Source organism: Natator depressus, chromosome 3 (genome assembly GCF_965152275.1).
Source record: "Natator depressus isolate rNatDep1 chromosome 3, rNatDep2.hap1, whole genome shotgun sequence".
NCBI classification, from domain to species: Eukaryota; Metazoa; Chordata; order Testudines; family Cheloniidae; genus Natator; species Natator depressus.
Window position 1 is genome coordinate 10,089,941 of NC_134236.1, and position 15,548 is coordinate 10,105,488.

General features: G+C 44.0%; 1 protein-coding gene across 2 annotated transcripts in view; it reads right to left on the reverse strand.

The window, feature by feature from the left end:
- Positions 1-15,548, reverse strand: part of INTS9 (integrator complex subunit 9) — an 82,375-nt gene that overhangs the window by 34,366 nt on the left and 32,461 nt on the right. For both annotated transcript variants that reach the window (XM_074946763.1, XM_074946764.1), the window contains 3 exons: positions 15,057-15,177; positions 12,539-12,673; positions 6,420-6,531 (listed from right to left, as the gene is read on the reverse strand). In XM_074946763.1, the coding sequence (XP_074802864.1) occupies positions 6,420-6,531; positions 12,539-12,673; positions 15,057-15,177 (368 nt within the window). The remainder of the gene's footprint in view (positions 1-6,419; positions 6,532-12,538; positions 12,674-15,056; positions 15,178-15,548) is intronic.

The window sequence follows — 15,548 nt, forward strand, 5'->3', positions numbered from 1 at the left end:
GCTTAACAGAGTGAGTGATGTGTGCAGACAGATTTCTGACCCCTCAAGACTTCACAGCCTTAAGTGGGACAAAATCAGATCCTCCTCCTGCAAAAGCACAGCTTTGAGCAAAAGGAGCTTCTGTTAGCCATGGGACCTATGATACACACTTGCGCCTGTCTGACACTCCATCCAGTAGAGGGCAGTGCTGCACCAGTACACAAGAGGAGAAATTTTGACTGAGGAAACTGACAAAAGACACCCCTGACATAAAAAACGCTCAATAAATCTACTTGCGTCCATGCTGAAGAGCTGTTCTTTGGTCTCATCTGAAAGATCCCATACCCTGTAAATTGTTTTGTATTCAATTCTGCTATTTCAGACAAATGGCTGAGGATTTTAATTTGTGGTTAGAAAGTCTAGTTCTTTCAAACCTGACCCAGCCTCCCCAGACATGAAGGGATTTTCTTTTCTAAAGTTGCAAATGCTTCTAAATTCCTTCGACACAACAGGAGCAGCTGCAAAAGGTGTCAGCTGTATAAGTCATGGGCAGGCAGAGAACAAGTGGAAAATAAAAATAATTTTCCTGTGCAATCTAGACAGATCTGAGTACGGCACTGTAAGGAAGCCCAGGAGAAACATGTTATTCCTCTGGCTGCACGCAGCTACAGAACTGCTGTAGCACCTTATGACAAAGTATTTCTCCCTTGTTAATCTCAATGAGAAATCGTTGCCGAACTGGGATTTCTTCTGTGGCCACGGGGCAAAACCCATCTACGCTGACATTAATTGAAATGCAGCAGCAGTAATATTATGCATCAAAGCATTAAACAAAAACCCGTGAAAGAGCTGGAAATGCATATATTAAATCTTGCTATAATTACTTCTGTGACTTCAATTTGTTGACAAACTCAGATGGGCAAAGATCTAGCACTTTAGGGATATTGCTGCCCAACCTGCCAGATTTTTAAAGGTATTTAGGTGCCTAAAGAAGCACATGGGCACTTTTGAAAATGCCACTACGTGCCTAGGTGCCCAACTTCAGGTAGGAGTTGTGTTTACTACATACTGTTTTCGACAATGGGTCAGAGAGGCCTTTCCCAGTATTTATCAGAGCTGTATTACACATCAGTGAAGGTCAGGAAGAGGACTGGGGTTACTGTCCTCTGCTAGGTCACATGCAAAGTCTAATACTTCATTTTGATAACCATGAATAAAAATAATCGTCCTTTGCATTTCTACAGCATCACCCTGCAGGAGGCCAAAGCACTTTCTAACATTTAAGTCTCACAACACTCTTGTGAGGCAGACAAGTATACATTCCTCATCTGGAAAATGGGCACCGGTGGAGGTACAGGGAGGTTAAGGTTTTCAAAGACAGCTGGGGGAAGTTTAAGATTAAATCCTTTAGCTGGTTTTAAAAACAATCTCAACCTAAGGAGCCGGGTGACTATAAGCAAGACGTGCTGGAGCCAAGAACAGAGCCCAGAACTCCTCACACCTAGCCCTCGACATCAGGATTGGATGACACTGCCTCCCATTCTTCCCAATTTAAACATGGAGGAAAATGGCACCCTCAGCTTGAGCATGGATTTAAACCAGGGACAGGATTATGCCAGGATTTGGCAGAAGCATATTAAAGTTTTCGAAGAAGCTTAACGGGCTCTGTAAAAAAGTGTGGATAATGCCCTTGTGGGCTGGCGTGGCACTGTCAGTGTGTCCCGCTTTTGTGTCCCCTGACTGAGGTGGCAACAGGTTTGCTTTAACAGCCCAGGGTAAGGAGAATCCCCCACCACCATTGACAAAATAGCACGTCCCATTTTAACAAGGTTCTAGGTCAATAATCAGTTTAGAAAGTCCTCACATCAGGACCCTGGTGCAGAGCTCCCAATACCACAAAACAAAGTCTCTTGTCTGGTTGGGCTGGTCTCCTGGAGCCGGAGGCCATGTCTACATCCCAGAATTATGTTGGCCTAATTTACATCGGCATACAGCTACCGCAGTTATTAAGTCGCTTGCGTACATGCATGCTTGGCTCCTTGTGTCAGCGGTGCACGTTGTCAGGAGGAGCGCTTGAATGGTCAGTGTGGAGCATTGTGAGATAGCTCCTGGAGGCCAGTAACAGCCAACGTAAGCAACGTGGTGTCTACGCTGACATTGTGTTGACCTAATTACATCTACTGTGAGGCGACACAGCTCACCGAGGTGGGGTTACTAAATCGATGCAGAGAGACACTTACGTCAGTTGGAGCCAAATTTAAGTGAAGACCCTTCCAAACAGCTAGGCCGATGCAAGGCAGCTTATGTCAAGCTGTGTGGTGCAGCCAGGCCTGAGACACAAACCACATCCCACTGCAGCCTGCGTGGCTTCTACTCCCCTCTCTTGCTCGCCTTCCTGTTCAAACAGCCCAGCGCTAGGGTGGGCATGGCCTCCTGGATTACACCCCAGGCTATGTCGGCCACAGGCTCCGATCTGTCCCTTAAAGGGGTAGTAAGCTCCTTCACAGTCTCAGAGTTTACAGGCTATGGCAAGAATCTCTTCCAGTTATAATATCTAATAAATCTAGTCTGCTTTCATTTCTTCCTCATACAGGGTGAGCTATAGCACAATTTTAACGATCCCTTAAGTACAGTTCACGTGCAGAGCTCTATCTTATTCACAGCTCAGTGTTTTAAGTCTTAAGTTTATTCCTAAAAAACATCTTATGGCTATAAGCTACATGTCTGGCTGACGTGACGTGTTAGAGGTGACAGCTGAAAGTGGGGCTGATGGGAAATTCGCTGCCTCACTTGGATTTCTCCTTTTCCTTTTGTAGACGTTTCTCTCCATTTTGGTTTAACTGTACCTGACTGCTTTCATTCAGTTGTCTCTCTTTGAGTATTACATTGTTCATGAGATGTAGAGGGCATGACAGATAACGAAACAAGTGAGCTGTAGATTTGCAGTGGTTTGCATAAACATTGTTGGTTCTGTCTATCCAGATGTTGGTTCAATAGGTATCACTTGTTTGCACAGTGTCAGTTACTTGCCTATACAGTGCCTAGAACAACTCGACCCTAATCCATGACTGGGGTTCTAACGTGCTACCATAAATGAAATATTAAGACTGAACCCCTAGCACCTGTAAAACAGGGGCACTCAGACCAGCTGAAAGGCTTCACAAATGCATTGTTCTGTACACACTACAGCTGGACAGGAAACATTTTTCTCATCCTACAACAAATCTGAGATTTAAAAAGGTTTCCCATTTCGCACTGGGAGGAAACCAAGAATTTTGGGCAATTTTTTGCAAAAACAGCAATATAATCCCACCCCAGAATAGCTAACAGCCCAGGAATTAGAGCTCTCTCCTGGGATGTGGGAGACCCAGGTTCAAGTTCCTATTCCAAAACTGGCAAAGCAGGGACTTGACCCTGGGACGCGCACCTTAGCTACTGGCTATTCTAGGGTGAGGCTCTCTCTAGAATTCCACCCTGCACCTGAGAAACCTTCTTGAAAGTGTCATCAACCCAGATATGCTCTCATGAAAAATTTCAGTTATGACAAACTAGCATTTTCCTACGAAAACCTTCAGTCAAAAACCTGTGCCAGACCACTGTCTTTGAGTTGCATCCCTTTGAATATTACATTCTGAGATGTAGAAGGCATGACAGACAATTAAACATGTGAGCTGTACACCCTGCAGTGGTTTGCATAAACACTGTTGGGTCTTTCTATCCAGATGTTGGTTCAACACATATCATTTGTTTGCACAGTCAGTTAAAGGCCTACAGAACTGGACCCTAATCCATGTCTCTCCGTAACACACAAGTCTGCTCTCAGATACACCAGGGTGACTTCTACAGATGCCAATAAGTGAATGTGTGTATCTGAAAGCAGAGATTTGAGCCCAATTTATCTTGACGATGTACTCACAATTTAATATAGTATTAAAATCGTGGCATTTCAAATTTAATCTCATTCAGTAACTCCATAATAAGTTGGTTCAATTTACAACTCAAAACAAGATACTTGAATTTCCAACAGCTGCCGGTGCAAGGTCAAGTTGGCATCTGAATAAAAACACATCCACAGAAAGAGTCTGGAAATTTTGCTGATGATGCCCAAGGCAATGAAAATACAAGTCCATTTTGCATAGCTGCAGTGTATTGGTGCAGCAGCGCTGAGCACTGTAAAAAGTGGTTTGTCAGTAAACTAATATGACCTGGAAGACAAGCTCAGGGTGGGGAATCATGCATGGGACCCTAATAATGGGAGTTGGGAGTCTAAGCCACAGAGTGTTGTGACGAAAATGAAAACTGAGCTCAAGGCGAAGCTTTTGCAGTTACACTTCTGATCTTAGCTACATTTAATAGTCACAAACATGCCATTATTTTAGGGTATTGGAAATGGAATAAAATGTGTGTCTGCTTTAAAATTTAACTACTATATTATGATCTGTTTGGGCAGTTCCCTGAGCAGCTCGCAAACGGGAGCTTTATAAAAATTATTATTGTGGTCAACAGCCCTGCCAATTCAACTGGTTTTCTCAGTAGCCAGTTGCTTTTGGGGCCTTTCTACAGGTCTACTGGGAAGCTGGACCAGTGTATGACTCTTTCTGGTGTCAGGCTGGGTGGGAAGGGATTTCATACTATTTGTGTGCTAACGAACAGCCCTGGCATTAAAATGTTTTAAAGTCATCTTCTGTTTTCCCAGGCCCTCTCATATTTTTTGCTGAGCCCAAGATGGAATCCCCACGTTCTCAGGGGGCAGACTTTGAACAAACGTTTTCCTTGTTTGTTTTTAATGCTTTTCAAATGTCTCATTTCACCAAGTTCAAGACTGAAGCTGGCTGGGAGACCTTCCCCAGTCAACCTCAGAACTGCTCAGGTGGTTCCGAAAAAATTTCATTTTTTGGATCTCTGACATTTCTATATATAAAACTTTAAGATAGATGGTTTGACATTTCTACATTTCATTCAGACTTGATAATTTAGGGAGTAGAAACACTGAGATTTGTTGCTTTCTTCCTCTCATGACTTATAAAAATAATATTATTGGAAATACAACATACTTTACATTTATGCAGTATGCACATGTATATACAGCACCTATCACATAACAAAATGTAAGCAATTCACAGATTTTAATGCTCAGTGACCATTATGATCACATAATATGACCCCCTGTGTAATACAAGCCATAGGATTTCATCTAGTAATTCCCATAGCAAGGCCAATGTCCTGTGGTTGAACGGAAGCATATATATCTTTTAGAAAGACATCCGATCTTGACGTAAAAACTTCAAGTGGTGGAGAATCCAGCAAATCCCTTGGTCAAGAACTTGCCCTCTAACTAGAATTATATCCCCACATCAGGATTTTGAGATAGAGAGTCTTTAAAGTGGGAGGGAACATCCATCTAGTGATTTTGTCCTTGAATTTATGCATGGGTGAGAATTTACAATCTACTGCTTTTGTCAGAAGGAGCTGGCAAGCAGGAGCCAAGATTCCTGGGTTCTGTTTCCAGCTCTGCCACAGGCTTCTTTTGTGACCTTAGGCAAGTCACCTAACATCTGTGCCTCAGGTTTCCCCAACTGTAAAATGGGGCTAATGATACTGGTTTACCTAACTATGCTAGTGTGAGGTTAGTTTATTTAGGTTTCTAGCCCTTTGAGTTTCTCACTATACAAGAGTGAAGTTGTTATTTTTGTTACAACCCTGACCTCCTTCAAAATATATACTTTACAATAAAGCTGTTTGCTAGAAGAACAGGCAGAAGCAGCAGAACATCTGTGAGGAGAAACCATGAGGACAGGGGAGTAACCACAGGAAGGGACTAGGTAGTGGGGAGAAGAGAAGGGGGGACAAAGTCAGATATATTCCAAACAGGTTGGGAAATGCTGCAATTCACACTCTGATGTTACAGCTTGCAATTAGCAGCTTTTGCAGCTGTGAAAGCTTGTGATTAGATTTTATATTTCTGTGGTCTATAAATATATATAAAATAAAAAATAAAGAAGATTGTACAGTTTGCTTCTGATATATTTTCAAACCAGGTGTAAGAAAAGAAACAAAGTCATAAAAACGGTGTGCAAGGATTTTACACTGGCTGAGATACAGGAAGGAAAAAGCAATATTTCAGCTGGGATGTCTATTCAAAGCCTAGGCGACACGTAGTCGGTTGGCAGCGAGGCTGCATATTTAGCAAACCAAAAGCAGCAGATGATTAAATCTCATTAAACCTGCTCCATTCCAAACCATTTCAGGTACAACCTGTGTCTCTTAAGGCACTTTATTAATGACATCAGGAGCACATCGTAAAATCTAAACAGCTAGTTTTATGCCAGAAGATATAGTCAGGCAACTTACTCAGTTCCAGGAATCACCGAATTATTTCCCACCAAAAGCAATGAATAAGATTGCTTATTTTATAAAGTGCTTCTTACAAAGCGACCTACCCAGGTTACTGCAGAACTCCCCCACCATGCCATCAGGGTTAGCTGTGGGAATCTGGGTAAGCCCCGTCAGAATGAGAACATCACTGTTTTTAAGAGAAGCCTGGTCCATGGCCTGAAAAAGAATGAAGTGAAGTAAATTCAGTAACAGCCACAGCACAGATGTTCCCTGTTTTACAGTAAGAGAAGGACTGGTAAAGTAACTCAGCACAGCATAATCAACACAGAGATTATGGAACAATTTAACTTCTGGCCTTCCTGCATCTGCAGAGATGCAACAAAAGCTAAACAGAAGCTTAGAATCATAGATTAAGGTTGGAAGACACCTCAGGAGGTCATCTGGTTCTAGTCCACGCCCCTGCTCAAAGCAGGACCAACCCCCAACTAAATCATCATCCCAGCCAGGGCTTTGTCAAGCTGGGCCTTAAAAACCTCTAAGGATGGAGATTCCACCACCTCCCTAGGTAACCATTCCAGTGCTTCACCACCCTCCTAGTGAAATAGTGTTTCCTAATAGCCAACCTAGACCTCCCCCACTGCAACTTGAGACCATTGCTCCTTGTTCTGTCATCTGCCACCACTGAGAACAGCCAAGCTCCATCCTCTTTGGAACCCCCCTTCAGGTAGTTGAAAGCTGCTATCAAATCCCCCCTCACTCTTGTATAGCCATGTCGGTATCTGCCAAGAGACGTCATGTGATTGAGCTAGAACTAGCCCCCTCTGAAAGTAGCATCCTCAACAGATTAATCATCTTGCGGCCTTAGGAGCTGACAGCATGGCTGAAATGTTAATACTAAACATTTCTGAAGATGTAACGCAGGAAGCATATTGCTCCACACACTGCACTGGCTTCCAACTAGGTTTCAAGCACAGTTCAAGGTGTTAACTTTGATCTATAAAAACACATATTGCTTCGGTCTTGGGAACCTCCTTCTCTCCTGGGAGATAGAAGCTGCAGATTTCTTACATGGGGGAGCTGGAATCAGGGTATTCTCAGTAGAGGGTCCTTAAATCTAGAGCCAGCTCCACTGCCCCGGTGGCAGAGCTAGAGCTAGCCAATTTCAAGACACACTTTTAGACTCATTTATTAGTCCAGGACTTTTTTTTTTTTGGGGGGGGGGGAAACAGGGGGATGTAGGATGGGAAGATTATCATGGGTCTTTGTGATCCATTAGTATTTTTTATTAATACACCTAGAAAGCTGTGACTGGTGCATTATAAACATATTTTAAAAAATTAAATGTCAATCAATCAAAAAAAAAGACATTTAAACCCCAAAGTTACATACAGTTGGCAAAAAAAAACTAAATGATATAGAGTTGTACAGAAACCCCATCACAAACTTAACCACAGCATCTGCAGTGCAACGCGACAGTCAAACTAATGAAGAAAACTACCCTCTACATCACCACTCCTTTCAACATTGAACACCTCCCAGCAGTCAATCAAAATAGGGTTATAGGATCTCCATTCTTAATTCATACGTCTTTGCAGCTTGTGCTAGAGGCTACCAGGCTTAAAATAAAAGATGGTTTCAACATAATGGGTGTCTTCAAAGTGGCGTGCCCTCCCGACTCATTGTGTGCACCTGTACAATCACAAAGTACAAATCAAACTGGACTACGTGGATAAAGCATGGAGGTGTCTGGTCCTACTGGCTGCAGTTGCGGGTGACATCTTGTCCAAACATAATCCATGCTCTATCCAGCTCCTAATGGACAGAGGCTTACACCACAGAAAATCACCACCACAATCGGCCCCTTTGCTCGCTCACCAGAGGTGCCAAAGACGAAATGGGCCATGAAAATGGAGTGTAAACTTTCACCTGTAGAGACAGTCCCTCTAGGTCAGGGAAGTGTAAGGACAGCTTGCACTGTGCTGTGCTTAGAGGACTTCATTCTCTGGGGCTAATAATCTGACATTTCAGCAGCATTAAATTAAATTAGGGTGGCAATAAACTCTCTTCCCCCAACACCCCCACATTAATTATACTGAGTCTAAGATTGGAGATTATATGTAATGGGTGCTAGTATGGAAAACATGTATTCCCAATACACAAAACAGAACTTCATCCAAATTGAAATGGTAAACTTCTGACTGGGAGAAATTCACTTCTGCCTCCAAGGCTGAGCAATTGGACATGCTGCAGCTATGGTATAGTTGGGCTAGAGAAATTAACTCTGGCCCCAGCCTGGGGGACCGCATTGCAGTCCCCTCACCGCTACCACTGAAGCTTTTAGCATGGCATAGCAGCTGCAGCCCCTTTACACCACTTGTCTGGTGATTTAGGGCCATGGGCATCTCCCCTGGCCTACCCCCAGCACAGATTTTTGCACCAGCCTATGCAAGGCTGATGCAGACTCCTTCTGAGAAACTAAAGGACCCTGGTACAATTCCCATGCTCCCGGTGTAGCGTGGAGGCAGTTCAAAGAGCTTCACACCAGCCCTTGATCCCACAGATGAATTTTGCCCATTGTCTTCAATGGGAGTTGAGGGTGCTCAGCACCTCACAGGGCCAGGCTCATAGAAGACCATCTCTGAGTCCATGGATATGCGCTTGTGACAAATGAAATGCACATACACAGAAGTGCCAATAATGCAATAAAATAATATGGAGTCTGCCAGTGATAATGTACATAATGATTATGCTATATTAGATACCCATCATTTCAGCTTCTACTGCACTGAGAGGGCTTGTATTGATTCTTCTGGTAAATGTAAACAATAGGTCTTTAAAAGGCTTTTAGTGACACTTCTAATCACATGGTCACCTCAAGGTCTCCACTTTGGCGCCAGTAGGCAATTCCATATGTTTCTGGTGCCGATGGGCACCTAGGCAATGTTTCCAATGGGAACCCTCTGGCAGAACATAAGAGCGAAGAGCAAAAGCCATAGTGTGTGTCCGGTGTAGATCTCATCAAATAAACCCTTTTAAACTTTGCAGCTATATATGGAGCAGTCATGAATGGAATCTTGCTGACCACCTGACTTTCATTTCCCATGAAAGCACTTTAAGTACCTCATATAAGACCTCCTACTCTATCTGGCCTACTAGCACTATATACAAAAGGAACTAGTCACTAAGCTACAGTGACCTGAGGAGGATACACTCTTGAGAGAGGCAGAGGCAAATGCACAAGGCAAAATGGATCAAGGATAACTCTTGAAAGATTGATTATGTGCACAGGAGACACTAGCAATACTACCCAGCAGCCTGCACGAAAACCACAATATATCCCCCAAATGTTCAGCTAACTTGGTTAGACAACAGATTTACTTGCATTACTGTACTATACTTCAACCTGACTTGCTCGTTGCAGTTTCTCTTCACCAACTCCCTTATGTTCCGTCAGGAAGCCTAGTGTGCTATACTCCGCTCTATACGAAGGATGATTACAGCGTATCAGGGTGAAGGAAAAACAGCTATATTTTATCCATGAACACAAACACTATTAACTCAATGGAACAGTGGTCAGGAATGGAGCTCGTTGGCTGCTGCTGTGTCAATAATGTTGTAAGTCAGGTAAGTTGTAAAGGGCAATATAAAAAACAAAGGGAAAAAGACTCCTGATGGAATGTTAAGGTAGCACAACTGAAAGGAATTAGGAATTGAAAGGGTTACTAGTCCTACAGCAATGTTAATCTGGCCGTGTTACACATCCTGTATATTTGTGGTACACAGTTATAGCAAGAAAGACTGAAAAAGAAAACAATATGTCTTCCTTGCTAAATAAACACCACAAATATATAGGCCATGCAACATGGCTCTTAACATTGCTTTCTTGATTTGTTTTAAATCTTAGATGAATAAGCTTAAACACACACTTCCCACATTAATGGTTAAGATAAAACATGAAAAGGGCAGGACAAGGGAGTCAGAAATTGGCTTTGGTCTCACTCCCTATCCAGTGAAATGACTCAAGTGAATTCTGCAGACTAATTCCAAAGCCAGGGGAGCATCCTGCTCACATGCCCCTTCCACTTTATCTTGGCGTAATCTCATCCACAAACAAATCCAACGATTGCCTCTATGCAGGCGAGTCACAGATCTACCTCACTCACCCAGTCTCTTCTGTCCAAACTAAAATCTCTGCGACATCTCCTCATCTGGGTACAGCTGTCAGTTCAAGCTCAGCTACTCTCCCGCCACTTCCTTTCTCAACCACTGCAAACAGCACCATCATCCCATCTGTCCCTCAAGCCCATACCCTGGGCTTCCTCTTCAGCGAAGACATCCCTCTAGTTCCTCACACCCAGGCAATGTCTAAGCCTTTGCAATTTTTTTTTTTTTCATAATGTCTTTAAGGTACAGCCTTTCCTCTCCATCCGCACAACTAAGACTCTCATCTCATGCCTCCAGTACATCATCATCCTTTTTTCTGGCCTTGAAAGATACAATCTTGCCCCATTCATATCAATTCAGAATGCTGCGGCAGAGATCTATTTCCTACTCTATCACTTTTGACCAGTGAAACCCTCTACTTGTACCTTCCTTCTCTACCACATCAAATATAAGTTAGTTCTCTTCACTTTCAAGGCCCTCTATGGCCTACCCACACCCTATCTATCGTCTCTCATTCATTACCGAGATATCAACTCCTGCCTCCAGTGGGTCAGTGCAGCCAGCCTCCATTGCCCACTTGTTATATTTTCAAAACATGCACCTGCATGCTGCCACCTCCTCCCCAAACACACTCACAGAATTCAAGGACAGATGGAGGGATTTTGCCCAAAGTTTCCAACAAAAGGAGAACGTACCTTCAGACAGAAATGAAGCATGGCAAGTTATAGCTTAATAGATGGTGCTTGGAGCAGCACTGTGGCCCCTCACACGACTGGGTGTTTGTTCAGTACTAACTGAGAAGGAAGAGCAACACCTAGCGAACTACCCAAACTACTTCCTACAGCATCAAGATTTTCCCATGGAGGTCTTCCATTCATCACCCAAGCCAGTCTGGAGAAAAAGGATGGGGATTTAGAGACTCCAATATGTTATCTATTGTAAATACAGCTGCATTATAAAGGGACGGTGAAAATTACCTGTCAAGCTTTTGCATGCACAATACTCAACAGCAGGGAGTATAGAGGATACTCTCCTTGGGACAAGGTTACTTACTGATCATGAACCTCACCTTTTAAAATTATTTTATTAAAGCCTCCTGCTAATACTTCTCTTTTAACTATTGTAAGTGACAACTTAGTACTGTGAACTCCCAGCCATTCTTTCCACTAAAAATTTATGGATCCTGAAAGAATTAATTTACTGGAAATTACACGTACAGCACTATAAAGACTTTACCCTTAGCAGAGCAGGGTGGAAATATTGGCACCCAGTTAGCCATCATTCCTTCAAAGCAAGGATCTTTCAGAAGTGATACAGAAGCAGCCTGTGAACTGTCTTTAGAGACTATACCGTTGTTTTTTTTAAGCAATGCTCTCCTGCTTTAAACAGGAAAGTTCTGGAGTTAACATGACCCTTTACATTAGAGCAGCAGACTTTTACTTCTGGAGATTGGGTTAAAATTTGATCACTGGTAACAAAGAGCTTAGTTGTCTCACTTTACTACTTAGAACAGTGGTTCCCAAACTTGTTCCGTCGCTTGTGCGGGGAAAGCCCCTGGCAGGCCGGGCCGGTTTGTTTACCTGCCACGTCCGCAGGTTCGGCCGATTGCGGCTCCCACTGGCCACAGTTCGCTGCTCCAAGCCAATGGGAGCCGCTGGAAGTGGCGGCCAGTACGTCCCTCGGCCCACGCCGCTTCCAGCAGCTCCCGTTGGCCACTGGGAGCCGCATTAGGCCAAACCTGCAGACGCGGCAGGTAAACAAACCGTCCCGGCCCGCCAGGGGCTTTCCCTGCACAAGCGGCAGATCAAGTTTGGGAACCACTGACCTAGAGGATGCTCGTGCTCTTGAAAGAGTGGCCGTCTTTGCTTAATGCCAACTAGGACGTCTGGCCGATCACAACTGCAGGGCATTAATACAGCTTAGATGGGGAAACTTTTACAAGGTGCCTGCCGCCATCAGACCTGACCCCAAGTGAGGCGAGGGCCCCTGTTTATTGAGCCTCAAATTCACTTCCCCAAAAATGGCATGGCTCTATCAAGATCGAACAGAGTGTTTGTACCTGCGGGTGTGTTGTAAGCAGCGAGGACCCCGAAACATAGGACACCTTTTCATAATGTGATTGTATAATCCAGTTGGAGCTTCCAAGTGCATAGCCGGAACTGAGAGGAGTCACATGCACAGCGCCAAACAGCTCCTGGAAAAAACCCGGTTGAGAGAAATAAACTGAAGAGAATGAACATAGAGACAAATTAGAGCACTGATGAGATTATAAATAATTATTAATGACAGTGCAGTTAGCAATTAGATGATTAGAGGCATTTTTACAAAAATATCTTAATCATTTAAAGTTTTACTTTCTTTAGAGCCCATGTGAAAAACTTTCAACCCCTCCTGCACTAGTGCAAGACTTCCGTTTGGATGGGGAAAATAGCAAGAGAAGGTTTTATGTTTAAAGACAGGTTTCAGAGTAACAGCCGTGTTAGTCTGTATTCGTAAAAAGAAAAAAGAAAAGGAGTACTTGTGGCACCTTAGAGACTAACCAGTTTATTTGAGCATGAGCTTTCGTGAGCTACAGCTCACTTCATCGGATGCATAGCATATCGTGGAAACTGCAGAAGACATTATATACACACAGAGACCATGAAACAAAACTTCCTCCCACCCCACTGTCCTGCTGCTAACAGCTTATCTAAAGTGATCATCAAGTGATCATCAAGGAAGGCCATTTCCAGCACAAATCAAGGTGCTGGAAATGGCCTTCCTTGATGATCACTTGATGATCACTTTAGATAAGCTGTTAGCAGCAGGACAGTGGGGTGGGAGGAAGTTTTGTTTCATGGTCTCTGTGTGTATATAATGTCTTCTGCAGTTTCCACGATATGCTATGCATCCGATGAAGTGAGCTGTAGCTCACGAAAGCTCATGCTCAAATAAACTGGTTAGTCTCTAAGGTGCCACAAGTACTCCTTTTCTTTTTTCTGTTTAAAGACAAACTCACTGCTCCCCTCCCCTCACAAGACTATTTTTATTGAAACTATTATCCATAGATGGTTTTGGAACAGCCCCTCCTTCTACAAACAAGCAAAAAACAGCCTAACTTCTGAGGGCAGGTCTACACTACAGGATTGTCGACCTAAGTTACGCAACTCCAGCTACGTGAATAACGTAGCTAGAGTCAACGTAGCTTAGGTTGACTTATTGCAGTGTCTACACAGGGCTGGATCAACGACTTACCTTATGCTTCTCATTCCGGTGGAGTACCAGAGTCGACGGGAGAACAATCTGTGGTCGATTTAGCAGGTCTTCACTAGACCCGCTAAATCGACCCCCGGTGGAGCAGTCGCTGCAGCGTCAATCGCTGGTAAGTGTAGACATACCCTAAGTGTAAACTACTTAACAGTGTTTTTTCATCTAGTTGTTTCCTTTCCTCTTGTTCTACAAAGCTTATGTTTTTTGTCTGTATGCAGTAATGACTGCCATGATTTACCTTGTGGCTACAAAGCTAAGAGAACAAGAGGCTGAATCTTGCAATATATATATTTAAGCATCCGAACACATACTAGATGCCTCACAAAATAGGTAAAGACATGGTCCCTCTCCCTAACAGTTTACAATCCAGGGCCCCAGATTCACAGGCACATTAAATGAATAAAGTAAATGATTGATTCAACATTTGTAGGAGTCAAAATAAAGGTGAACTACTATTAATATTTACTGATTAAAATATAAGCCCTCCTACTAGTTGCTATACAAAGCTCCCAACCAATGGGAGCTGCGGCGGTGGTGCCTACAGGCAGGAGCAGTGTGCAGAGACCCCCTCGCCCCCCAGGGATGTGCCGGCCGCTTTCGGGAGCAGCATGGGGTCAGGGCAGGCAGGGAGCCTGCCTTAGCCCTGCTATGCCACCGGACTTTTAGTGGCCGAAGACTGCAATCGACTGGCAGAGGCTCCAAGATTGACCAGTCGATCATGATTTACCGGTTGGTGACCACTGCCTTATCCTAAAGGTGGGCTGTTGGTTTTAATTCATTCTAGGGTGTGCACTTGCTTATGGCACAAAAAACCCCAGCAGAGGGCCCCAAAGGAGAAGCGTGCAGATGGGGTGGATTGCACCAGTGTAAAGTGCTCACAAACTCCAGTTATCTTGAGGAGGGGAGGAGGTGGAAAAGCGGAGACAGAGACATTCAGCAGATCCCCAGAAGTGAGATGTACTGGCTGGGGAGGGGACATGGCCAGGGAACCCAGAAGATATGCTAATTCAGAACACACCTCCACCTCCCACTGGGCCAGCTTTAATTTTATGAATCTCAGCTTTATGTTAAAATTAGCCTCCCCTGAGGAATCCAGAGAGCTGCTTGGTCTTCACCAAAGGGGAATCTTCCTCACAAGGCAGGTGATGTAGGGCACTGAATGGAATCCTGTCCCACCCTCCAGGCTAGCATGACTAGCCCCCACACAGCATCTAGAATGGGTGCAGAGCATAGGAAAATGAAGGCCCCCCAAGATTCCTACAAAGACAAAAGAGAAGGGGAAAAAATGTTGCTCTTGTTTGCCTGACATTAACTGTAACAATACTCACAATTTTCTGAGAATACCCCACCAGCTGGATCTTGCTGAGTGCAGAGTTCACTTCGGGCATGGTGTAACACCTCCTCCATGTAGACACCTCCACTGCATCTTTCAGAGGGGCGGGCAACAGCCTGTAAAGATCAAATGGGATCTAGGCATTCTCAGGATTTCCTGTTTGGCTGCTAGACTTTTATTTCTATTTGTCTTTGATGCGTTTTAGCTCCTAGAACTCACTCCACATTGTTTCGCACTGTGGGGACTGGCCAGTTCCAAGGATGAAGGGAAGGTTGAGCTGGGAGGTTTTCCTGGCTAATGAGAAGCAGGGATGGGCCACTGCCACCTGGCCCCAGAAAACACTTCCTCCAGCTTTTTCTGCTGATGGTTCCCAACCCCCCTTAAGTCAGGAAACAGTAGGGGGAAAGGTGGGTTGCAGCATCATTTTTACCATGGATTAGAAATAGTAGCAGATCTGAACTACAGATAGGCTGTGTTTATAGCAAAA